This window comes from Hesperophylax consimilis, chromosome 28 (genome assembly GCF_061612785.1).
Source record: "Hesperophylax consimilis isolate HC1 chromosome 28, BYU_Hcon_1.0, whole genome shotgun sequence".
Classification (NCBI taxonomy): Eukaryota; Metazoa; Arthropoda; class Insecta; order Trichoptera; family Limnephilidae; genus Hesperophylax; species Hesperophylax consimilis.
In genome coordinates, this window is record NC_142863.1 from 10,704,752 (window position 1) to 10,732,438 (window position 27,687).

General features: G+C 36.8%; 1 protein-coding gene across 1 annotated transcript in view; it reads left to right on the forward strand.

The window, feature by feature from the left end:
• The window catches only part of Fak (protein tyrosine kinase 2 Fak), a 69,644-nt gene that overhangs the window by 21,660 nt on the left and 20,297 nt on the right, over positions 1-27,687 (forward strand). Inside the window, exons 3-18 of the mRNA XM_089648955.1 lie at positions 5,630-5,763; positions 8,063-8,412; positions 9,901-9,980; positions 10,069-10,228; positions 12,573-12,717; positions 13,841-14,034; positions 14,993-15,074; positions 15,203-15,238; positions 16,391-16,495; positions 18,909-18,989; positions 19,826-20,023; positions 21,764-21,896; positions 23,016-23,148; positions 25,144-25,285; positions 25,966-26,170; positions 27,048-27,175. Of these exons, the coding sequence (XP_089505081.1) occupies positions 5,630-5,763; positions 8,063-8,412; positions 9,901-9,980; positions 10,069-10,228; positions 12,573-12,717; positions 13,841-14,034; positions 14,993-15,074; positions 15,203-15,238; positions 16,391-16,495; positions 18,909-18,989; positions 19,826-20,023; positions 21,764-21,896; positions 23,016-23,148; positions 25,144-25,285; positions 25,966-26,170; positions 27,048-27,175 (2,306 nt within the window). The remainder of the gene's footprint in view (positions 1-5,629; positions 5,764-8,062; positions 8,413-9,900; positions 9,981-10,068; positions 10,229-12,572; positions 12,718-13,840; positions 14,035-14,992; positions 15,075-15,202; positions 15,239-16,390; positions 16,496-18,908; positions 18,990-19,825; positions 20,024-21,763; positions 21,897-23,015; positions 23,149-25,143; positions 25,286-25,965; positions 26,171-27,047; positions 27,176-27,687) is intronic.

Here is a 27,687-nt window from a genome sequence, read left to right on the forward strand (position 1 = left end):
GTAGGGGATACAACCTCATTGGTTAGTCTGAAGATTTCACCATTTAGATGAAAATACCTAGAATATGGGGCATTGGCGAAAAATACGCTTGAAAAGTGGGCGGTGAACCAGATAAGGTTGGGGACCTCTGCTTTAGTTAGATGTTTGGGAAAACAGTTAATAAGTTTGCTAAAATCAATATTTAGATTGAATAACTGAACTTTTTAGTTTTGTGTTCAATACCTCTATGTGCAACGCTTTTTTTATATTTCACCCATCTAGAATACAGCGCTTTTCGAAATCCAGGTTCATCCTTTCTTTATTTAAAATAATCAGGCACCGCATAACTTCCTTTTTGTACTTTGGATTATTTAAAAAAAACTGCTGAACATAAGTAGCATCAACAATAACTTCGTGTTAATAATTTGTTTCACACCAAAAAGGTGTAATAGTCTGTTCGAAGTGTTCCATTCCCTTCGCCGCACCTTAGTTGCCAGGTAATATATTATATTGTACAGCGTGTGACCTAATGAACCGGGCCAGATACTATCGTGAATAATACCAACAACTCTGCATTATCAACAACACGACTGATTATAATTTATTCTAGGGACACACCTCAAACGCCAATTACTGGGAACTTTTTAATTCGCCTGTTAATCATACTGATACCTGGCAACTAGTAACTGTGAGAATTCAGAAGGAAATTTCACAATTTTCGCCAAAATAGCTTTTATAAAATAATAATAATTGGTTCATTTTTATAGCATAGTTTTTTAGAAACATCACATTAATAACGCCTCAGGGTGATATTTTATGCTACCGTTTGAGTGTCAAATGAATTGCGAATATTTCGCGTGTTTGTGTGCTATTTTTTTGTCATTGAGTAATTGTAATTATTTCTTATTTCTAGTGAAAAACCAATTAATAACATTAACATTTATTACTGAACACAATTCAAAAAGCAATCACAAAGACCATACTAAAAGTACCCATAAGAACGCCTTCGATTGAAATATTCAATAGTTTTGATGTACCAAATGTCCAACAAATATATTATTGAAACTAATCAAAAAATACTGAATCCCCTACAATACCGCGTATTCATCAAACAAGGTCAAATCACAATGACATAAAAAAATATTCCAGGTCATAAAACCACATTCGGGCAAAGAAATCATATTTATTTTGCGACGAAACTCTACAATATCCTTCCCCCTGATATGAAGGGAATAGATAATTTGAATGATTACATATCAAGAATAAAAATCTGGCAGAAAGATATTAATGAAAAACTCTGAACAAAACATTAAAAACGACATAGAAAACTAATAAAACAGAAATGAATAACTTTAGTCTGCCTCAGCACAGGTCACCCTAGTGAAGAGGACTAAAAAATACAACTTACTACACATATAATTAACATCACATTTTGTATGAACAATGTTTAATAAAAAAAAAATACATTTTGGTCTTGCAATTCAAAAGAAACACATCACGCGATTTTGAGTTAAAAATGCAAATTTCCATGAATTTAACTTTCTTGTGTAAAAATACCACATCTGCTAATTATTAATTTTTTTAATATATTTTTTATTTAAAATATATTTTTCTCTATTGTATTGCAGTTGTGTGGTTTTTAATAAATATTTGAAAATTCGTCAAATAATCTTCATACACTCAAAAATGTGAAATTAGAGTTTTTTTTTAAAATTACATGAGCGATTTTTCAAGGTGTGTTTCTCATTATGCAGTTCCTAAGAATATGTTATTTGAAGTTGATTTATGCATGTATAGTGATCATACATAATAAGCACTTCCCTACACACGCTTCATTCAGCCGTTTTACAAATGTAGTCCACTCGAAACAGAACAGAAATGGCCAGATGCTTTTTTACCTTCATTTTCCCCATCTCCCCATTCCCTTCAGCATCACAAATTACCCCGTTTGGGGATGCCATAGTCCATCTAGCCTCACAGCATTCCTCAAATGTGAATGCCATAGCACCACTGGCTCCAAGCACTCAACTCATGTGGAGTAACAAATAACAAAAAAATGCTGCCCAGGCATAGATGTATTAGCCGTATATGGGATAATTTGTTTATTATGAATGTTCACCTTCTGACTTAAATACCGGTACTAATTTTTTTTACAAATGTCTAATTCATATGGTTAAAATAATTTACAACGTTTGCATTTGTCGAAGTCCGCCAAAAAGATCGATATCTGCCGGGGTACGCGTGACGTCACACTTGGGTCGGCATTTAAACAAAAATCCCAATTTTAATATTTAGGAAGATTTCCAAAAAACGTGATTTCTTTTTTTAATGATTTTTAAACCGCAGTAGTGACCCGCGAGCGAATAGACAAAATTGTCCGCATTATTAATATACGCGGTCAGCCAAACAGTGAGGTAGCTGCTTAAGTTCTGTTAGAACCCACCCACCAATCACAGGGCGTTTGAGTATCTCACGGTTTTAATTGTTTTTTTAAATGACAATTGATTGATTCTACGTCTATTAATATATAATCAAACTTATGTATTCAGAATCAGCATTTGTTGATCTTTGTGAAAATATTTAAGTTTTTCAAGTCGTAATATTTTTCACTAAAGCTCCTTTTTACGAATTATTCACTTACCATCTCAAAATTGTATATTATTCATGATGCCATTTCTCGTGCATAATCTCTTATGAATATTCATTATTGAATATCTCGAGTGCTTATTAATATATTTATGCAAACATTTAAACGTTTAGAGTTCGCGACGGCCATCGACAGATAAACAGGTAGCTTGTTCCTGCATCTTAATAACGCATCCATATATGGCTGCATTTTGGCCGAACAATATTACAGGAAATGCATATTGATGCATTCATAATAACGTATTGCATTCTCTCTATAAATAATATCTATTCTTATTCGACCTCAACTGTTCAAAATGTTAACTGTACGTTCGAATAATGATGATCTATAGTTTTGATGGCATTTTGATTGTGTGGTTTTTATTTATTATTATGTGAATGTGTAAATCTATTGGCCATATTATTATTGAAGGCCTTATTAATTTTGAAAGTAGTAGATATACTTATTGCGAAATTGTTTGATTGGTGTATAGCAAAATAATGGATTTTAAGTGGCACTGCGGCATTCTCAGTCGGAGTTTTATGTGAGTCTGAAGGGTTTGATTGGTGTCTAGCAAAATAATGGCTTTTAAGTGACACTGCGGCATTCTCAGTCGGAGTTTGATGTGATTCTGAAGGGTTCGATTGGTGTATAGAAAAATAATGGCTTTTATTTGGCACTACGGCATTCTGAGTCGGAGTTTGATGTGAGTCTGAAGGGTTTGATTGGTTTATAGCAAAATAATGGCTTTTAAGTGAAACTGCTGCATTCTCAGTCGGAGTTTTTTGTTAGTCTGAAGGGTTTGATTGGTGAATAGCAAAATAATGGCTTTTAAGTGACACTGCGGCATTCTCAGTCGGAGTTTGATGTGATTCTGAAGGGTTCGATTGGTGTATAGAAAAATAATGGCTTTTATTTGGCACTGCGGCATTCTGAGTCGGAGTTTGATGTGAGTCTGAAGGGTTTGATTGGTTTATAGCAAAATAATGGCTTTTAAGTGAAACTGCTGCATTCTCAGTCGGAGTTTTTTGTTAGTCTGAAGGGTTTGATTGGTGAATAGCAAAATAATGGCTTTTAAGTGGCACTGCGGCATTCTCAGTCGGAGTTTGATGTGATTCTGAAGGGTTCGATTAGTGTATAGAAAAATAATGGCTTTTATTTGGCACTGCGGCATTCTGAGTCGGAGTTTGATGTGAAAATCGTGTGTTTTTGGTTTGAAAATTTGGTCGCCTAGAAATGTTTCAGATGCTTTAATTAAATACTGCGAGTAGAATACATCTTGACCTTTGAAATAATCGAGTATTTTTTAGATAAGTCTTTTTATAAGTCCAGAAAAAAATAATGTATAAGGCCTATGAAAACTGCTTTAAAGTTCAAAATCTCCTACTTACGAACCCATTTTCGGTTATAATTTTAGTGTATAATGTGGCAAATTAAGTTATTTATAAAATGATCGAAAAAAAATTAAATATTTATGCCTGAACATCCACAAAATAAAATAAAAGGCACTTTTTGGCCAAGTTTTTTTCTTGCAATAAATCAAAACAGGCGGATGGTGTTAAGAGAGAATTTAAACCTTATCGCCATCTACGTAAGGGTTGTTATTGATAGCGGCTCAATGTAAAATATCACACGACGTAGTGCATCGCATTAATTGAAAACACGTCGCTCTGTATGGTGAATGAATTGTGAATTATTATTTACCAGCTGACGTGCAGCTGGCGATGCTGTGGATCCTTAGGAGATAGACATTTTTTTTTTTTTTTATTTTTTTTTTTTTTATAGCGAATACCTCACAAGAGTCCCAACTGCTCCCGTCTGGAGCCAGTGAGACTATGGCATCCCCAATTGGGGGATGTTGTGAGGCTGAAGGTAAGTGGGGAAGGGAAAGAGGAAGGTGGGGAAGTACCTGGCTATTCAGATCTAGTCACTAAACACGGCTAAAGCCATTTGGAGCAACGTTTCAATTCTGAATGGTGGTCTTACACCAGGGCGATACTGGTAGTATCTTCCACTCTGGAACGTGCCGCAAATATACTATATATTATTTTAGTTAATTAATTGTGAAATAACACAAATTAATCAAATAAAATTTATTTGCGCACGCCGGGTTCGAACCCGCGACCTTCGGAATGGCAGTCCAATGCGTTACCACTGGACTATGCCGGCCGTCAGACATATACCACCATAGACTTTTATGTGGGCATTTTGATGATATACAATTCCGTAGTACATTATTTTGATGTATCATATAAAATGTATGTAATAGTTATTTCGTAAAAATTAAAATGAATTGTTCACCTGGCAGCCATTGACATTAATGCGATAGTTTTATGGTTTTTTTTCTTCTTTTATTTAACCCAAAATATGAACCTATGATTCTATAATAGATTCTTGGGTTCGAAGTTTGGGTTTGATGAAGAAAAAAATAAAATAATAATAATTGAATTTTCCTACCCACTGGTTAACCGCGCCAAATTCTGATTGGGTAGGATCGACTTGTATTTCATATGTTTTATTTTACTTTTTACAAAATATAACATATTATAACTTACATATTTTATACACTCTCCTACAAAAGCTGACGCTTGTGGTTAGGAGAGGACAATTTATTAATAACTTATAAATCCCTATCAATAACTTAAGAATTTAACATATTAGAGATTTAGACTTATAATATTTTTTAAGATTATAAAGGTAATTAAAACAAGAAATGTATATAGGATGTACAAAAAACATCATATATGCATATTCATACTTGTATGCTGTAATGTCAACGAATTTCAGAGAAATGCTTATATTATGTCCGCTTGTGTATGTTGCCACAAAAGTTGATAATAGAATTCATTGTTTTCTAAAAGTAAGGAATAGATTGACAAAGAGTCTATCTGCCATTCAATTCATTCACGAAAACAAAAGTGAAATTTAAAAAGGTTGAGAAACTATGATCTATGGTATTCACATTAAAAATGAACGAAATGTATTTTTTTTCTTCTAACAAATGTTATTTTTCCTTGTTTGCAGCCATGAGCCGGCGGCGGGGTGTCTGTTGGGGCGGGGGGCGCTAGGCGGGGGCTCCATGGCCGCGGTGCAGGGGCCCCCGCCGGGGGGCGGCAGCCCGCAGCACCGCCGCAAGGGGGCGGAGGCCGGAGCGATGGGTGAGTAATTAACCAACCATTATTACTACTTATTAAATATTCATTTTTTAATATTATGTACAAAGATCTGCGTATGGCAGACGTTAGCACAATAATATTATAGATACTAAAATCCCTGCAGGCGGCTTGTGAAGCTGAACTGTTTCAGTTCCCCCCTAACCACCCCCCCCCCTGTATAGATTTTGATCGGTGAAGAGCTCTAGAATTTCAAAATGGCCACCGAAATTTCGAGATGATCTCACCCTAATATTACCTATTAATTTAGTCCTTAGATACAACATTTTGTTCATCAGCGAATTTTTAAGTTTTGAATCGGTTAAGATCTCTAGAATTTCAAGATGGCTACTGAAATTTTGCATTTTGACTTTAAATCGAGTTCAGCTCCATCCTAACCTTCCCTGTACCAATGTTGAAACAAATCTTTAGAGAACTCTAGAACCAATGTTGAAACAAATCGGTAGAAAACTCTAGAATTTCAAGGTGGCCACTGTAATTTTTCATTTTGCCTTTAAATCGAGTTCAGCTCCATCCTAACCTTCCCTGTACCAATGTTGAAACAAATATTTAGAGAACTCTAGAACCAATGTTGAAACAAATCGGTAGAAAACTCTAGAATTTCAAGGTGGCCACTGTAATTTTTCATTTTGCCTTTAAATCGAGTTCAGCTCCATCCTAACCTTCCCTGTACCAATGTTGAAACAAATATTTAGAGAACTCTAGAACCAATGTTGAAACAAATCGGTAGAAAACTCTAGAATTTCAAGGTGGCCACTGTAATTTTTCATTTTGCCTTTAAATCGAGTTCAGCTCCATCCTAACCTTCCCTGTACCAATGTTGAAACAAATATTTAGAGAACTCTAGAACCAATGTTGAAACAAATCGGTAGAAAACTCTAGAATTTCAAGGTGGCCACTGTAATTTTTCATTTTGCCTTTAAATCGAGTTCAGCTCCATCCTAACCTTCCCTGTACCAATGTTGAAACAAATCTTTAGAGAACTCTAGAACCAATGTTGAAACAAATCGGTAGAAAACTCTAGAATTTCAAGGTGGCCACTGTAATTTTTCATTTTGCCTTTAAATCGAGTTCAGCTCCATCCTAACCTTCCCTGTACCAATGTTGAAACAAATATTTAGAGAACTCTAGAACCAATGTTGAAACAAATCGGTAGAAAACTCTAGAATTTCAAGGTGGCCACTGTAATTTTTCATTTTGCCTTTAAATCGAGTTCAGCTCCATCCTAACCTTCCCTGTACCAATGTTGAAACAAATATTTAGAGAACTCTAGAACCAATGTTGAAACAAATCGGTAGAAAACTCTAGAATTTCAAGGTGGCCACTGTAATTTTTCATTTTGCCTTTAAATCGAGTTCAGCTCCATCCTAACCTTCCCTGTACCAATGTTGAAACAAATATTTAGAGAACTCTAGAACCAATGTTGAAACAAATCGGTAGAAAACTCTAGAATTTCAAGGTGGCCACTGTAATTTTTCATTTTGCCTTTAAATCGAGTTCAGCTCCATCCTAACCTTCCCTGTACCAATGTTGAAACAAATCTTTAGAGAACTCTAGAACCAATGTTGAAACAAATCGGTAGAAAACTCTAGAATTTCAAGGTGGCCACTGTAATTTTTCATTTTGCCTTTAAATCGAGTTCAGCTCCATCCTAACCTTCCCTGTACCAATGTTGAAACAAATCTTTAGAGAACTCTAGAACCAATGTTGAAACAAATCGGTAGAAAACTCTAGAATTTCAAGGTGGCCACTGTAATTTTTCATTTTGCCTTTAAATCGAGTTCAGCTCCATCCTAACCTCATACATACCAATTTTGAAACAAATGGATTCTAGAATTTTAAGATGGCCGCTGAAACATTAACTATTTACTTTACAATGCGAGTCTAGCCCAAACCACCTCAAGCCAGGCCTGGACGCAAGAAACAAGATTTGATAGACTTTAACCAGCAATTCCTTTCAGGTAAAAAATGTAGATATCATTTATTATTCTGGTGCCTTTTTTTTCAATTAACGTCGGCCGTGTTTTATTTTTACATTAACTCACAGGATCATCTTTTGGTTTGCTTTGTGGAGGGTCATTTTAAGTAAAGAAGGAGTGGAAGTTCTAAGAAGGAAACATGTAAGAAGTGTGGGCAGGAATCTAGGGGTCATATGAATCCATCCCCCCAGTGAAAAGCGTTGGGTGCAGAGCAAGGTGTTGCAGGCAAATCACCTTTCCTCTGACATAAGCAATAAGCTCAGCATTGGGTTTCTGAAGTTCTGACAGTTTGTATTTGTTTGCAGCTGAGAAGCCCTCTACGCTGAAGGTGCACCTCCCCAACGGCGGCTTCAACGTGGTCAAGTTTGGCGAGGCGGGCGACGTGCGTGCCGTGATCGCCCTCGTGACCACGCGCCTCAGCACCGGCGCTCGCCACTATGGGCGGTGCTACGCGCTGCGGGCGTGCCAATGCGTGCCGCCCGCCAAGCAGGCGCAGTGGATCCACCAGGACACCACCATGGCTGAGGTGCAGGACCGCTGGCTGGGCCGGCCGGGCGAGGAGTGGAGGTTCGAGCTGAGGGTGCGCTACCCGCCGCCCAACCTCAAGGAGCTGCACGACAAGGACAAAGTCACCTTCTACTATTATTATGATCAGGTGGGTGTGTTTGCTACTTCCAGGACTTTTTCCTTCAGTGCAGTGGATCCACCAGGACGCTGTCTTTGTTCGCCAAGAGTACACAATTTATTATACAGGATGTATTGGCATTTATCCGAGAGACTTATTTAATTTATTTGGAGTAAAAAATGTAGACAGTATTTTTGACATCTTTTTTTGGATTAACCCCTCGAGCAATTTCGCGAGATATATCTCCCAGATATCAAACATCCATAGTCTTTCTGGGAGATTTTTATTTTGTATTTCGGTGAGATATATGATTTAAACAGTGTTAGAACGAAAGAACATCATGCTTCGTATTCGACCGGCCAGTGGCTGAGTTGAAATCGCGTTTGGGTCCCACCCAGGCGTCGTGTGTTCAATTCCTCGTCTGGTTAAGACCTCAATCACGACGCAAGCAACATTTTGTGGTGGTAGTCGGAGATTTTCAAATATTGTAAGGTTATTTGTAACCCGGGAATGTTTGTTTTTGTTTAAAAAAAATAAAAAACTTAGTAAAGACGTTCCCTAAAAATTTTGTAATTCTATGAAACAACATTTACCATTTGAACAATATTTGTCGAGGGTTGCAAATTTTTTATAAATCTTTTATATATTTTTTAGTTTCGTATAATGTGGTAATTACATTTTCACCAGGGCTTCCCTAACTGTGAGTCGCGACGCCCCGGGGCGCCGCGGGATCATCCCAGGGGCGTCGTGAGGCAATCTTTATAGTGAGAATATCGTTCCATCAGCACTGCAGTGTTAAGGGTTTTATTACCGTTTGCGACATTATACTTGTGTGAGACAGGTTTCTCTGCAGTTGCAGTAATTAAGAATAAGTACAGATCAAAAATAAATTTAGAGGCAGAGACGAGAGTGGCGATTTCGAAACTTCAACCTCGTTTTAAGAAACTATGAGAGAGGGGGGGGGGAGGGGGCGTCGCAAAAATATGGCAACTTCCCAAGGGCGTCACAGTTGAAAAAAGTTTGGGAAGCCCTGTTTTACACAATAAAAACAATTGGTAAGCGACTTATAAACTATGTCTGCGTTCAAAATCTTAATATTTTTAATTGCATATGTCGATTTGTAAAACTAAAATCTGAAAGGGTCTTTTATCTGTTTTTAAAACAGTATTTTATTTTGAAATGCTTTGATTCCAAATTTTTCTGGAATCGCTTGTAATGCGAAAATATTTCCCATCCAATCTGCATTTTGACAGTTCACTTAAGAGAAATACATCGCACAAAATATTGGCTCTCCAGGGGTTAAAAGTAAAAATCTTTGTTTCTTTCACGTGTCGTCGTCACTGACAAAAACCTAATGCCAGTTTTGCTTGTACCACATGATATGCACCCTACCTTATCCTGTCCGTTTTGTTTATTTCCTTCCTGATTCTGTAATTCTGTTGTTTTATATCTGCAATCTTTGATTATAAATCGCTTGGAATTGTTGAATTTCACTGATTTGATCTATTTATTTTCCAGGTGCGAAATGATTACCTGAATGCTAGTCACCCATTGTTAGACCAGGAGGTAGCCGTCCAGTTGTGCTGTCTAGAAATAAGGTTAAAAAATATACCGTTTAAACAATCTGATATTATATCCTATTTCCTCATTAATTTTGTATGCTTAACCATTATCTTTTCCTTCCAGATATTTTTTCAAGGACATGCCTCAAATAGCTCTCGATAAGAAATCAAATTTAGAATATTTAGAAAAGGAAGTCGGACTTCACAAATTTTTACCTAAATCTATATTGGAAGGAACGAAACCCAAGACGCTTAGGAAATCCATTCAGCAACACTTTAAAAAGGTAAAAAGACATTATTTTGTAAGTTAACCCATCGCTTACTGTTATGTGGGAAAGAGCATTTAATATACAGGGTTTTCCAATAAGAGGTGTTATTTTGAATAGCCCGCTATTTCGGTAGATGTTACTTTTGAAGCTGTCATTTTTTGACATTTGACAAGTAGAAACTACGCCATTAATAAAAATGGAACGATACATGCTTCAACAACGCATTGAAATTATTAAAATTCACTATTATTAATTATTAGAATTCCATCGAAAAATCTTCTTGAGTGTTGAGGGCCATTTCCACCTCGGTGGCTTCGTCAACAAGCAAAATTGTCGCATCTGGGGCTCGGAAAACCCAAGAGTTCTTGTTTAAAAGCCTCTCTATCCTCAACGTGTGACTGTTTGGTGCGGTTTATGGTCCGGCGGAGTCATTAGACCTTACTTTTTCGAAAATGAGGCTGGAGCAACAGATACGGTGAATGGATTGCGCTATCGAGAGATGATTAATGATTTTTTATGGCCGGAATTGCATGGTATTGATCTGGACAACGTTTACTTTCAACAAGACGGCGCTACGTGCCACACAAGCAACGAAACCATTGATCTTTTACCGGAAAAGTTTCTTTGAATATCAAAATAACACCTCTTATTGGAAAATCCTGTATTACATATATCAATACTCCCATGCCGAACAGATATTTCAATACCTAACCACTCAAGCAAAAGCGTATTGAACGATGGCCTTGAGCGATAGATATTGCCGGTTTTAGATTCGGCAGCCCTCATTCCATGTATTAATATAGAAACTGCTTACTATGGTTTAAAGCTGATGAAATTACCCATATTTCACTTAAAGTAGTCCCAGACAGAGGTTATATGTATGTCATCGATGAAAAATCTTCTTTCTCATGTGTCTTGTATGAAAACGAAAAAGACAGAAGATACTAGAATGATGATGTCACGTACAACCTACAACTACCCAATTTTTTTTTTTTTTTTTGTATGTTTTATTTAGTTATAAATTTTTTTTATATCTAGTATAAACCTTTTAACTTATTTCTATTACATTAAGGACACTTTACAATACATATAAAACTTAACGTAATGTATCTAATAAATACAGAAAATAAACTTTAAAATTGACCAGTTCAAAAAAAAAAAAACAGAAGCAATAAAAAATGTAAAAAAAACTTCCATATTAAAAAAAATAAAACAATACTAAAATAATTAGTATATTAAAGTATAAGTGGATAAACAGGTCTTTAAAACACGCGTGATTTTTCGAGCACGACGGCGTAGCCGAGTGCTCGAAATAAAGCAAGTGTTTTAAAGACCAGTTATCCACGAATACTTTACGCTATTTTTTTTTATTGGTACACATTGAAAACATAAATATTGATATTATTATTAAAAATTTGGAAATAAGAACTCTTAATGAATTCGTGATGTGACATCACAATATCTTGTTGTCATGGAAATGAAAAACACAAACATTAATTTGCAATGTTTTATTTGACGTTTAAAATATTCCTGTCAGATTTATAGTTAAAAGTTGACATTTAGACTTCACATTTTGTTGATTTGTTGATGTTGCCATGGTAACTTTAAAAAACGCGCGTTCCATAAAGTGCGATTTAAACACGCTAGAGCGTACTTTAAATGAGTAAAAAAGGGCACCAATATAAAAAAAAATATAAAAACAAAAAAAAATCTAACCATAATAATTAAAAAATAGAATAATAATAACTATAGTACTATATAATAATAAAAAAGTAATAAAATTAAACATTTGATTTTGTGTGGTATATTTCGAAACACGGCTCCAAACAGAGACCAACTTCACAATTTGCACACCAATAACGACTCTACCTTCGGATACGGACTTATCTCGCTTGGAACAGCAGACCACACATCTTATTGTAGGTCTAATCGTAAATATATAAATAATATTCAATAATAGTAAAAGTCGTAAAAACCGCAATACGAAAATTGTAATCAATGTAAATATATAAATAATAGTAAAAGTCGTAAAAAATGCAATGAATCAGTAATTATTGAAATATAATACTTACAAAATATTTTTATGAAGTTTTCAATAAGTTGAAACAGAAGAAAAGATTTGCGCAAACCTCTAGGTACGAGCGTCAAGAGGCGACTGGCGAGCGCAGTTCGTTTGTTTATCTTGCATAACGCAAACAAGTCAAAACACGCTAGCAGTGTTCATGTTGTCGCGGTACGATACACGCGCCGTCTGCGAACACCGCTCGTTCAAAAGAATTAAGTGGTTAAAGATATCTTCCTTGGGAGGTTCTGTTGCGTCCACAAAGATGTAATCATATACGGAATTATTTCTTTTCAGGTTTCTGGACTCACAGAAGTGGAGTGTATGCTGCGATTCTTCGAACTCCTCCGGCCCCACTACAACTTTGACCAGGAGACTTTTGCAGTGTCTCTGGGCACCGGATGGTCGATTCCCGTGGAACTAGCCATTGGACCCAGCATTGGTACGTACATATATATTTTCAAAAGTTACTTACTTTAGTTACTTTACTCCTAAGTTCTTTTGTGCCCCTTAGTACACAGTAACTGACTGCAATAGTGTACTGTACAGCTCAAACTGATACGGACTCGTAAAAGTCGTTCTATTCCCTTTTGTATTATTGTGAGATATAGAATTTAAGCAGTTTTAGAAAGTGGCAACATCATGCTTTATATTTGCATTTCAAAATTTACCATAGATATTCCAAATAATTATTGTAATATATTAAGAAGGTCATCGACCGCCATTGCTTGCATGTTTGCAAAAGATTTGTCTAAGTTTGTGATTTTTTTATTAATTATAATACGTTTTTGTAATCAAATATGTTTTAAAGTTTCGTATAAAGTGGTATTTTTACAGATTACAACAGAAAAAACAGTGGTTAGCGACAAAACAAAAAGTAGTAAAAAATTCCTTTATTTTTTAATATTTTTAATTGCCCATTTATAATATTAAAACTTGAGAAAGTCTTCCATCTGCTTTCAAAAAACAGTATTTCATTTTGGGATATGTTAAAAAACAGCGATTCTATTTAAAAATTAATCTCTAACTAACTAACCATCACGCTGTTTCTCCGCAGTTGAAGCATAGAGGACGGACCGCCAGACAACTCGGTCTTGACACACACTCATTCACATTCGCACATCGTATCATACATACTCTTCTATTATTCTGACTCTTGACATGGCCCGACTCAAGTACCCGGTTCACCTGACCGTCTTCCTCGAGCGTCCCTGACTTCTGCTACCATTTACTAAATGAATCATGATTCTTACAGATCATTTGTAAGTTGATGACAAAATCTCAAAAGTCCCCGGGAATTAATAAAGGTTTAGTTTCTGTTCTCATTGTCCATTACCGTCATGAAACTACAGTACAGCCCAGGGTGGGATTTTACCTCCTGCACAAAATGTTCTCTACGGTCTGCGGTACCTTGCCATTCACCTTCCGTCCTGTCCTGCTCCAATCCTCTTCCACGCCGTCTATCCACCTCTTCCTCGGTCTGCCTTTTGGTGTTGCTTCCATGCACAGTCATATTTTCTTGTTGTTACTCAACATGTAAAGTAATAAGTGTTATTATTTTTTAGGTGTGTCATACGTCTCGCACAGGGCGGGCTGCGCTCCCGAGTACACCAGGGTGGCCTCCTTCGAGGATGTAGAAGCCGTCAGGACCCTGCGAGGGGACTGTGAGAACGCCCAGCCCGCAGTGTGCAAAGGGGTGCTGCAGCTGAGGGTTAGGGCTGCCCAGGACACCCTGGCGCTCACCTGTCCTACCGTACAGGTAAGAATACATCGGGGTAGAAGATACTCTCAGTGTCGCCCTGGTGAAATACCATCATTCAGAATCTATTTGGTGGCTAGCTCTGAAGAGTCAGTTACTTCCCCACACTCCTCTTCCCCATCTCCTTACTCTCCCACTGCCCTCAACATCACAACATATCCCGTTTGGGAATGCCATGGTCCAATTGGGTCCAGACTGTTGGAAACAATTGGGAATCTTGTGACGTATTCTTTCAGCCTCTAGAGTACATGAATGGCTCGTAGGAAAGATTTAAAATTCTGTATTGGATTGAATGACAGTGGAAAGACATGTGTCGGTAGCTCATTCCATGTGTTTAAACAAAATAAATGATTGAAAGAACAAAAATTCCATTGTTAAGGATAATCTGACAATATTGGAAAACCTCCTAATACCATCATTAAGCCAGAAACGTTGCTTGTGCAACGATGGAGAACTTTTAAACATTTGAACATGTCTGAGAGTTGACTCATTCGCATGCTGCTTAATCAACTGTAAATGGATGTTGTCAGAGAATCAATTTTATTTTTATTTTTTATGAGCCAATGAGACTATACCATCCCCAATTGGGGTATGTTGTGAGGCAGAAGGTAGTGGGGAGGTAAGAGGAAGGTGAGGAAATACCTGGCTATTCAGATCTGGTCACCAAACACAACTAAAGTCATTTCAAGCAACTTTTCAATTCTGAATAGCGGTCTTAAACCAGGGCGATACTGAGAGTATCTAACACTCTGGAACGTGCTGCAAATGAATTACTTGGGAAATAAAATAAATTTATATGAAATATTTGTGAATGCCGTAATCCAAACCCGCGACCTCCGGCAGTTCTCCCTAGAAAACTCCATTAAAATACTTGTAAAACATGCACAGCACACTTCATAATATTAGCTTGTCAGTAAATGAGGTTATAAGTTATTTATATATTTTTTTGTTTTTCTAGGTGGCAGAGAGTCTAGCGGATCTCATAGACGGGTACTGCCGGCTATTTTCAAACACGGGCACCTCCCTTTGGAACCGAACGAGTGAGTACCAATAACCGGGACAGTCTCCCTATAAACCTTATCTTGTCATAATCTAACAGTGCATAACATATCATTTCATGTTTACATCATAACTAACTAACTAACCCTTGACGTTTGTTCCTTCCAAGCCGGCATATTGAAGCATTACCCGTGCCCGTGCAAAGGTAAGTTTTGTTTTCTCCGTATCATTACAGTAAAAGTATTACTTACATAATAATATATTGTACATCGATACAGCACCTATGTATGTTTTTTCAAGGCTTAGTCATGTTACGCTTTTTATAAGTCAACATTTTGTACAGCTCTATAGTTTTAACAGCAATAACCATTCAAAAACGATACCAACATTACTGTTTATAAGCGATTTTGAAATAACACTGTCAACAAAGCAATACAAACATTACTGTTTTTAAACGAATTTGAAATAACACCGTCAACAAAGCAATACAAACATTACTTAATGAAGACAATATTAGCGATTCCTTAATGAAAATCTGAAACAGAAAAGGATATGGTCACATCTAGGACTCGAACCCAGGACTCTTGCCTTGCCGGGGTCCGCTCTATCAACTAAGCTAATGGGACCCTATCTCCTTCGGTCATATACTGTATCATACTTCGAATAAGAACTACCAACATTGTCTTCATTTTTCTCACCGCACATTTTTATTGGCAACTATCTTTATGTACTGAGTCCAAGATGTGACCGTATTCAATTCGTATCAATAATTAAATATTACAATTTGAGGTTTTACTCACTAAGTTATTCCAAAAATAAATAAAAAAAAAACAAACATTACTGTTCTAATCGATTTTGAAATAACACAGTCAACAAAGCGTAGTGTTAATATACATTCTTATTAGAATCGTAGATTTTTTCCAACCCCAGTTGGAAATACCTATTTATACGTCAAACCCTGCCCCCCCCAGATTCCCACCCATTCCTCATACCGTTTTCCTTTCCAGATCTTCCCCTCCTTCCTTTCCTTAAAAAGACCCTCCACACAGCATCCTCAAAGATGACAGGACACGATGGAAATTATTTTCCATGGCCTTAATGTAAAAAACAAAGTTGTTATGTGCTATCGTTTTCGAGTAAATAATTCAAGACTGAAGTTGGAATTGTTTTGTCCAATACAAAATATTTGAACGCCACGGGGTTGATATCAGCTGTTTATTGTCTTTTAAAATGTGCTGAAGCATAAACCCGGCTCCAATAGTTCTTACTACTATAGGATCTTGCTGCTCTGCCATGTAGTTGGACTATTGAATTTATTGTGGCGTTGGACTGATTTTTTGTCTGTTAATGCTTCCAGAAAACAATGCGTCCAACGGACCAGGTCCTGGCAACACCGGCACCATGCTGTCCGAGGACTACGCCGAGATTGTGGATGAAGACGGAGACTATTCAACACCAGCTGGTAAGACTATTCAAGTTATATATAAATTGGTACTAAGGTTATTCGGCCAGTCAATGGCATCGGGAAGTGATTGGGCGGTTGATCGGTTGGGCGAAAATAACGGTCCCGCGTGAACATCTTTAATTTGTTTGAAATCGCTATATCTTCGAAAATAGTTAAAATATTTTAATAAAAATTTCTACGCAGTACCTCAGCAGACCCAAGCTATAAAAGAACTAAAAGAAAATCGAATATTATTTGAAATGCAACTCAATTAACCTTGTAATATGTTTATTACGGTCCGCCTATCGGTATTTGCCCATACCTGCTTTCTTTAAATACGCCCGACATCTCCCGCTCGCTTGCACATAGGAGTTGAGTGGGGCGGAACAGAGATAGAGATTCGAATTGGGTTTCACAGTCTTAAAAACCCTCATTCCAGGAATTGAATTATTACAATAACAAATAATATACATACTATCCTTTTGTTGGAATACCGATGTAAATGAAAGGCACGAAGATAAATATTAAAAAAAGACTTGCATTACGATTCGATAATTATGTACAAATAGTTGGGACCTTGGGACAAAGAGATTGGTATATAATATTCAAATAAAAACATTGAATATTCCGACTTTTCTACCATTGAAATGAGGGCGGTGCAAAAGGTAGAACTACCCTTCCCACCGTTAAGCATCTTTCGTCCGAACGGGTAGAACTACCTTTCCCGGTCGAAATATGTTAAGAACGGGGGCCACGGTACCAGCCTAATATTTTCGTACCGCTCAAAGAGTCGACTCAATTGAACAGGAGCCGTGAGCTGAGCGTATGAGCAAATAATCCGTTCATCCGATACGGCTTCGGAGTGTGAAAACCGAGAGTGTTTTCACAAATTGCCAAATTCTGGGCACATTTCATTTGTGCCCCGACATTCGAATTATTCTCCATTTGTCAACAGATGGCAGTAATAATCACTTCATTCATTTTTTGAAGAAAATTTCTTCTGAAAGCTTATCACTTTGTGATGCCATTATTTATTTTATTAAAACACAAATAACTTTGTTTACATCACTTTATTATGAACAACCTCTACATGTTTCATGAACGAAGTTCACCTCATCGGGAGTAAGTATACAGTGTGAGGTTGTATATAATAAACTGATGTAAACAAAGTTATTTGTGTTTTAATAAAATCACTTCATTATTCAAATTTATGACTATCTGCACCCTGCCACGTGTTACTGTGGCTCAGACTGTCTGTGCAGATAGAGCAACAAAAGCACACGTTGCTTTTATGTCCAACAGATGGCGCCGTTATAAAAAAACATTTTTTTACCTGTCACAGGTGACATTTATTGTTTATTTGCAAAAACAGTATGAACCAGAACATTGCAATATCGATAATTAACAATTACAAAAAAGTGAATAACAAATAGGTACATTTACAAGTGGGACAAAGAAAAAAGTTTCAAATTTAGGTTTACAATGTTAAGTATTGAATAATAATATTTCACGTTTAAATACGTTGTAGGACATGTGGAAAATATTCACATTTCCTGCTAGGCAGTTAATTAACCTAGTGATTCTTCCCAAGGGCATCACAATTGGTAAGATAGTTCTGCACCTAGGAAGAATCAAAAGCCTATGTTGGCGGCCTCGCGCAAAATTATCCAGGACATAAAATCCTATTTTAGCCAGAATGTCTGGTATTGATACTAAACCGTTTAGAAGCTTATACGCCATCAGGAGTAATGCAACATCCCTTCTGGAACTAAGGCTGCATACACCCAGCATTCCCAAGATAAATGCTGTTGGTAATAACCAGAGATGTGCAAAATGGGTACCCAAAACCATTTGAAATGCAAAATGGAAATGGGTCAAAACTTTTCCATTTGAAAATGCAAAATGCAAAATGGTTTTTACAAAAGCATTTCAAATGCAAAATGCAAAATACCTATTTTCAAAATGCATTGAAAATGCAAAATGGTTTCTCAGGTCAAACAATTAAAATAATTATAGAATTTTTAAACCATTTTGTCATTTAATAATGGACATCAATGTAGAACAAACATATTACATGATGGTACTTCATCTTATACTGTCCTGATGAAGCTACGGTTGTAGCGAAACCCGGTCGACATTAAGTATTTACCTATAAGTGATGTTTACAAAGTTATTGTTTAATTTTAAATTGAAAAAAATTATTTATATAAATAGATAGAAGATTATTTCATTGCAAATCATATGACTCCATAACTTTGTCCTGAAAATATTGTTGATGTTTTGAGTTTGTACAAAGTACTATTTTTTTATCAAGTTAGAGATATTATTTTGGGTAAGGCACATGCCCAAGTTTCATTCCTGATTTCCCAGGTCTGGTGTATTTTGTTGAAGTTATTATGTGTAATAAATTAAATGAGTTTTTTTATTGCAGTTCGGGACTATGAGCTAGTCAGGAATCAGGTGGAGTTGACCGGCATCATAGGAGAAGGGCAGTTTGGCGATGTGCACAAAGGTAAAAATTTTTTCATCATCAATAACTTATCATCCAGTGTCTGACATAGACCTTCCTGTACTGACCGCTTGGCACTTGACAATAAACAATCATTTTATTTATTTTAAAAACATAACAAAATACAATTTCAATAAATTTATATAAAAGCAGATTTTATAACAGTAGCAACAAAGCTTGTCGTTTAAACTCTGCTTCATTGATAGCTCTCCCCACCGGCATGAACATTGGCAAGTTAGTTCTGCAGGCCGGGAGATAAAACTGCCTATGCTGTCGGTGACGAAGTTAACCATCAGGAACATAGAAATTAAAGCTCTCTGTGATAGTTGTCTTTTCGAACCATCCACGAATCAAGTCTGAAGAAGTGTGACCCGTAGATGGTTCATTCCGAGCATACCCAAGAGAAAGTTGGTAGAATAGAGCCACGAGTAGTAGCCATGCTCCCTCGGGTAGAGAAATCTCAGAAATAAGTCGAGATACAAATGCCTTAAAATCTCAGTCGGCCCCGGCAATTCATCTTCAAGGACAGATTGCATTTTTGTCCCATGGCGATAGAACATTTTGTCCCATGGCGATATAACATTTTTGTCCCATGGCGATAGAACATTTTGTCCCATGGCGATAGAACATTTTTGTCCCATGGCGATAGAACATTTTGTCCCATGGCGATAGAACATTTTTGTCCCGTGGCGATAGAACATTTTTGTCCCATGGCGATAGAACATTTTGTCCCATGGCGATAGAACATTTTGCAGGTACGTTTTGCTTAAAAACTGTGTGGGAAATTTGCCGAAGACATGCTGATGAATATTATCATAATTTTGTCACAATGTTTCCAGGTATCTGCCGTCTGAAGCAGCCCAACCACCCGTCCCTGCGCAAGCACCTGGCCCTGCAGCGCCAGCAGAGCAAAGAGGGGGGCCCCCCGGCACCCCCGCTGGCCACCGTGGGCCACGATGCCATCCTGCCTGTGGCCGTCAAGACCTGCAAGATAGACGCAGACCTCGCCACTGCCGAGAAGTTCCTGGAGGAGGCTTGTGAGTATCCACTGTATTTAGGTATCTGCTATCTGAAGCAGCCCGAAATCCTGTCCCTGCGCCACCTGAACCCCCAGTGCCCCCATTGAGAGGGACAAGTGCACTCTTTCAGAGCGCTTCTCCGCCACCACATGGGAAGCTTATGGCGCAGACTACGCCAATCAAATAACACAATCATCATTGCCATGGTTGCCTGGATGGAGTCCCCCTGATGGCCCTCCAGAGATGGGAGATGTCCAAATATCCTCCATAAATGGATGTTTACACACATTTTTGTGTTTATCTGTTTTTTTCACTTAAATTCCGCATTTTTGTGCCTATCTATGTATTATTATTATTTTTCTTATTCTAATTCTAAATGGATTCCTTACACACGGAATACGTTACAACTACAATACCCATTCATTCTAGACTCTATCAATTTAATCACCTTTCAGACAAAACATAATATATCCTTATTCCCTAACTTAGTATGTACATAATTAATTAATGTGATCTATTTACTAATAATTTCTCAAATTTTTCATCTTCTTATAATTCTCTAACTTCTCCATCCTCTTCTTGCAACCCAAACTAGCTATACATCATTTTTCTTATTTCTCAATTTTATATTATAGTAATGTATAGATTCTATTCTGCAAACTGTAAAATTCACCAACATAGGGTCATCCCTAGCATGGAGGGTGAAATATCACAAAAAACCACATGTATCTTTAACCCCTCCGAAAATCGCCATGTAAGCACTTTAACTGTCTTTAACGAAATGACATTTTACGAAAACTTTTTGTTATTACCGCTTCACAATTAAAGCTCTATAAATGAAACATTTCTGAACGTAGCCGAATAGTAAAAACTGTTTTAGAAAAGTTACAAAATAAGCTTTCAAATTATTATATATTAGCATTTTTAAATATTAAAATTTAGAACGCAAACATTAAAAATAGGTTAAAAATGACTCACGTCATGTTTTTAGGTGAAAATGGTACTAAAATCACAGATTATGTAAACAAAAATATTTATTCTATTGTATATATGTGTAATAAACACTTTTATCACCTCATTTTTTTATCATTTCATATAAAAATATTTTATAAAAATTTAATATGTGAAGCGCGCGGCGCTACCGGCAGACATTTTGCGCGGGTAAAAATGTTGTGTCAATTATGCGACTGTCAGCAGATTCCTGTTTTGTATTTCCATAGACAACTTGGTAGTGATGTGTAGCTTGATCTATAATCGACCTTTTAGTTTTTGTTTGAGGGATGTAACTAAAATAATAACGGAGTAAGAACGATTTCTATGGAGAGACACGCGTTGACATGTAAACACGCTTATTGTACTTGACTGCTATCGTTATTTTATCGTGTATATCTGCTTACGTTGCTGACCGGTTAAATCAATAAAATAAATAAATAAATAATTTTATATATTATTTCAAAATATGAAATTTATTGCATTGCACTATCCCTGCATACATTCCAGAATTAATTCTTATTCTTATTAATAATTTCTCACTCATACCACTAGTTTCCAGATCTGTGTTTTACATTTAACAATCAAGATAAAGGTATGAATAAACGAAACAAGAGTAAGCAAAGAAGGTGAAGAGGTATGGCTCCTCCGAGTCGAGGGTTGCGAATTCCATTGTTTTTGATAGACACGTCCGGTACTGTTTGCTAGTATCTGTGGCTTGCAGTGGCTGCACCACTATCTACGAGTAATGTATTGATTTGTTTGCAGATATAATGCAGCAGTTCTCCCACCCGCACATCATCGGGTTGGTGGGAGTATGCAGCACTCCCCCTATCTGGATAGTCATGGAGCTGGCCACCCTGGGAGAGATGAGGGCTTATCTCCAACAGAATGCCCATCGGTATGCAACATAATTATTTCAGACCTGGTTGTGTTACACAGAGTCATTAACAACTTAATTGATAGTCCTGCCATCCTTGCCACTATTAAACTACATGTGCCGACTAGGAATACAAGACAAAATATAACATCCTTCTGTAATACATACTCGACCAACTATCAGACACACTCACTGACCAATAGGATACATGATCTGGGCAACAAGTATGGGGGTGCTATTGATTTATTTATTGACTCCATTTATAGAATTAAGCACAATCTATACCAACACTTTGTCGAATCCTAGAAATTAGAGTAGCTTTGGTAAATTAGTTTTAATGATTTGTCTTATATGTAGTGTTGTTGTAATTTCTTTTTTACTTTATGTTACTCTTACGTTTTACTAATATTGCTTCATATTTTTTAATATTTTCTCATCATACTTGCAATCACAATTTTACAAGTGTGTATTTTGTACCTTCTTTAAAATGGATTACATCTATTTACTGTCAATATCTCCTGTATAATACATATTCTCCTATGTACACTGCATCATGTATAACTTCTATGTAAAAGCCTTTTTAGGCGTATATATAAATAAATAAATAACGTGGATATATAATATATATATATATAGTGTGTAACAGCACTTACTCCAAGGATTTTATCCAGTGATTCCTGAGCATCTTTGGAGTCAAAAATCTAGATGTCATTTTGTTGTCTGGTGAAATTTTTTTTTTCAATTAAAAACAAAACATATTTTTCCATCACACGTCATGAGTGCCACCAGAAGTTGATAGAGTGCATTGTCATCGACAATGAGCCTATCCGCTGTGTTTCAGCTCGATCTGATGACGGGAAGTCATGAAGAGGGAGAATTCGCAGAGGCTGGAAAATTACTCCACAACAAAGCTATTGAATCCTAGAATCAACCGAGTGCAAATGTTGATTGCATGTTCCTCAGCTGTGCCCTTACTAAGTTTCCCTTCCCTTGCCCAAGTTCCTTTGAGCATCTTCCATTGAAACACTAGTAGGTCATTCCCACCTGACCTGGTGCCCTAAAGATCTTAATTTTATTGGGCAGATTTTTCAAGCCATGTGCAAGCATTAATCATTTTACCATACAATTGTAATATTCCAGGTTGGAGTTATCATCCCTGTTGCTGTACACCTACCAGCTGTCCACCGCGCTCAGCTATCTGGAGAGCAAGAAGTTTGTCCACAGAGACATTGCCGCAAGGAACGTACTAGTCAGCTCTCCCACCTGTGTCAAGGTACCGTACATGTTCACCTTTTTATTTGTGGGTTGATTTTACTATGCAATACCGAGGAAAACTGATTTAACGGTGATCATTCGAGTATCTTAATTTATTATACTTTTGTGGTAGCTTAGCAAGAGTTTTGCATAAAATACTGACAGCAGTTCCAGAAGGAAAACGTTCAATGGGCCGAACAAAAATCAATTATGATTTAGAAGCTCTGCGAGGAGAGGTTGGGTCTGCAATAGATAATAAATATTCTTCAAACCTTTAGTCCCCTTTTGTACCATCTCTGTCTCGTAAAGTGGCTCAATTGTGTCCACATTTATACTGCCATGTTAAAAATACAGTGTGTTCTTTGAATCTCAAGGAATACACTGTATTTTACTTACCACGGCAGTATAGCTCTTGAATTCTAAATGTTAGTTCTTTATAAATCGAGGAGATTTAAAATATTTTCAATAAAAAAAATCATCTCTTCGAATATTAATGCGAAAACATATAAGATGCTTGCTGTGGTGTAAAGCCAACGAATCCACATATATTACCACTAAACCCAGATTTTTAGGTTATATAAAAAAAAAAAAAATTAATGTCAAATGAGTAATGAGTCAGAATAATAGAAGAGTATTTATTTTATTCATTCATTTTTCGGAAAAACGACAGTTTAAATTTAATCAGTTTGTACATAAGTATTATATAATAAAATGAAACCAATTATGGATTTTCTCCTTGTGACTTTAACTAAGACAGCATAATATGGAATAAGTTATTTAAATTTGTGAGAAAGGAATATGAATTGAAAAATTTATACAAAACAAAAGATTATATAAAACGAAAAATTTACAAAACAATACATTTATAGCCATGGAGAGAGGTTGTAGATATAAATCATAATAGAGATATAAACAATAGAGACACAGACATTATTCACAAACCATTGGAGAAATATTCTTTTGTGGACCTCTTGTATTTGGTAAGTTCGCAACTGAAAATATCCACCTTGGATAATACGCTATTGTAATTATTGCATAGTCTGTTCAGGCAAGAATTCTGCTTAGAGTTCGTGTTGCTTTGATCAACCCTGAACAGGACACAAGAGCGTGTTGAACGCGCAGGTACATTGAATGGAATCTTGTTTAGCAACTCTGGGCATTGAATATTATTGTTAACTACTTTAATATGTATGAGACGATGTATGAATGTGAATGAGGAAAGGAGTGTGTGCCAAGACCGAGTTGTTTGGCAGTCCGTCCTCTCTGCCTATCCCTGTGAGGAAACGGCGTGATGTTTAGTTAGTTTTTTATAAAATTTTGATTGTTCCGTTTATAAATGCGCGAATTCTGTGTGTTACCGAAAGTGCCTTGTACTTATTTGGGGCAACATTGAATATTTCTATTTCTGAATATTGTTTATGGTCTACTATAGTCACAGACATTAAAAAATGACTGAATGCTGTAGAAATGAGATCCCTGAGGCGTATGTGTGGTAAAACCATGTATGATCGTGTGAGAAATGTGGAGATCCGCAAAGAGTGCAAGGCTGATGTAAGCGTAATGACGTAAAACATGGCACGATCGAGTAAATCAGATACTTGTGTAGGGCTATGTCAAGAGTCAGAATAATAGAAGAGTATGTGTGAGACGATGTATGAATGTGAATGAGGCAAGAAGTGTGTGCCAAGACCGAGTTGTTTGGCAGTTCATCCTCTTTGTGATGGCTCAAAATTTGGTAAAAAAATGCAATTTTTAGATGTCTTCTACATGCAGACATCACTTTACAAAACATTTACTAGAATATTCAATGGGACGAACATTAGTGTCATCTTATGGTATTTGATAGAAGCTTAATTAAGCGAGTGACTGAGCATATTGGCTATTTGCGGTATGTTCAAAATAAATTCATTTTAATTCATAGAAATAATATTCCTACAGCTTCCAAAATTTAGATAGCTATCGCTTGAGTGGTTATAAGGGAACAAAATATTATATTTCTATCTTTGTATTCCAGCTTGCGGACTTTGGACTTTCCCGTTGGGTAGAGGATCAGTCCTACTACAAGGCGTCCCGGGGAAAGTTGCCCATCAAGTGGATGGCTCCTGAATCCATCAACTTTAGACGTTTCACCACTTCCTCGGACGTCTGGATGTTTGGTGAGGAGAAATAATTTACTTAAATTAACAACTGTTGTACTACCAATACAAGTACAATACAATAGACAAACTGCATTACAATAAAGACACTGTACAAGACAGAAAGAAAATATTAGACTACATAAATAGGAGTAAACAACAACTGGTTCGACCCACTCGTTATTCGAGTGGAATGACTTTTAACATTTGGCGTATGTAAGTATGTACCTTCAATGCAACTCAATAATAAGAATGTTGACCAATGTATGTACTTTCGACGGCGATTGCGATCGGCCTGGATTGGAGAATCGATACCCACAGTTCCACAGAACTGAAATAATAATACAACTTGAATAGAACTTTCGCGGAACTTGAAAATGAACTTAGAAATTTTATGAATTGTTTCAATTCTGCGAAACAACCCATCCTAAGCATATATTTAAAGAAAGTTCTAAACTATGTGATAAATATTAGAAATATATTAGACTAGAAGAAGTGGAACTATTATGTTTAGTAAATAAAGTTTTCAATAACCTGAAAAACAGAACAGTGACAAAACAAAATCTTATAAAATAATAGTTTTGGTTGGGTTATCTTTTTTTCTTTACTCTTCTTCATTTTTCTTCGATGTTCTGTTTTGTCGGTGTTCTATTTTGTGATGGAACCAACATGAGCAGTATAATGAAGTTTGAACATTGCAGGTGTGTGCATGTGGGAGATCCTGATGCTGGGAGTGAAGCCGTTCAGCGGCGTCAAGAATAACGACGTCATCGGGAAGATCGAAAACGGAGAGCGGCTTCAGCTGCCTCTCCGCTGCCCGCCCCGCGTCTACAGCCTCATGTCCCGCTGCTGGGCTTACGAGCCCTCACACCGCCCCAACCCCCACGAACTCAAGGAGACCTTACAGTGAGTGCCGTTCTTCTCTGTCCTCACCATTAGTCTCCAGTTCTTAGTCCTTCCCGTCCTGCTCCGTTCCTCTACCACACAGAGCTCAATCAAATCTTTACTTAGGCCATAGGCCCATTGTTCCCTCTCCCATTTTACCTCATTCCTTTAACAGTCTCCCGGTCCCTTTTATAAAGTTCACCAGGGTTGTCATTGTATACGTGGCTATGTCTTCTAGTGTGCGACGCGTGTTCCCAGGTCTCATCTCTCCTCTTCAATCCCCCTTGGTTCCCTAAAGGCCCCATGATGGAAGAGGACTTTGTCTCTCCTCTCCACTCCTCCTTGTTTCCCTGTAGGCCCCATGACAGAAGAGTCCACTCCCCTTTGGTTCCCTGAAGGCCCCACGACGGAGGCGACCGCCAAACTTATTCAATAAGTTTTATAATGATCAGAGATATTTAAAAGAATTAATTTATTAAGAGTAATTATTGTAAAGACAATGAATTTGAATGGTAAGTTATAGGAAATACAGAAATATACGTCCACCCCATCGTAGTTTTGTTCCGATAGAATCTTAAATTGGTCCGATGCTCAGAGTGGTTAATTGTTTTGATAAAAGACCACCATTCAGAATCGAAACGTTGATTGAAATGGCTTTAGTCATATTTGGTGACCAGATATGAATAGATAGATACTTCCCGATCTTCCTCTAACCCATCTCCTTCATTTCATACTCCCTTCAGCCTCACAACGTATTGTAATTGGGGATACCGTAGTCCCACTGGCTGCAGACGGTGGGAGCAGTCTTGTGCAGTACTCACAATGTGTCTAATGCTGTTTTTAAAGGAAAGGAAATTAATAAATTGCTGCAAATTAATATAAACATGTTTCTTTCCAGTGAAATCCTCCAAGAAGAGCGCTCCAACGCCCTGGACGCCATGAGACGGGAGAACAGACGTGTGGCGGCTGCCTCGTGGGGAGAGCAACCACCCCCTAAACCCAGCCGACCCAATACCAACCTCACCGGTCAGTACTACCCTAATTTATTTATTAACGGAACTCCATCAAATTACAAAACAAGTAACACGTTGTAGAAGAATAATGTAAATTATAAGTAGAGGATGGGTATATAGATAAAGCAAAGAGAGAAATAATCATACGAAAATAGAAAACCTTTGTAGAACTCTGAACAGTTATTATGATATTTCATCACTTGCTTAGTGATAAATTGTTTAGATTTATTCCAAAAAAATCTAGTTCTTGTCTTGAATTGACCAGTCTACAAATTCTGGATAGTGGTGAATAATTAGTTGAGTGTAGATTGAAAATCAGTTCATTATTTCTGAGTCTATTATATTGAAAGGGATGAGTTGTGGGAAAGTAGGTGAATCAATAATACAATTATTAATTTTACGATCTTCGAAATAAGAAAAAGGTTTAGAGTTAGTTCAATTTCATCATACAAGTAAATGTCGCTTTCTAATCCTAACCTCCTAGCAACCCCTCTTAAAAACCGATGTTGAACTTTAGACATAGAC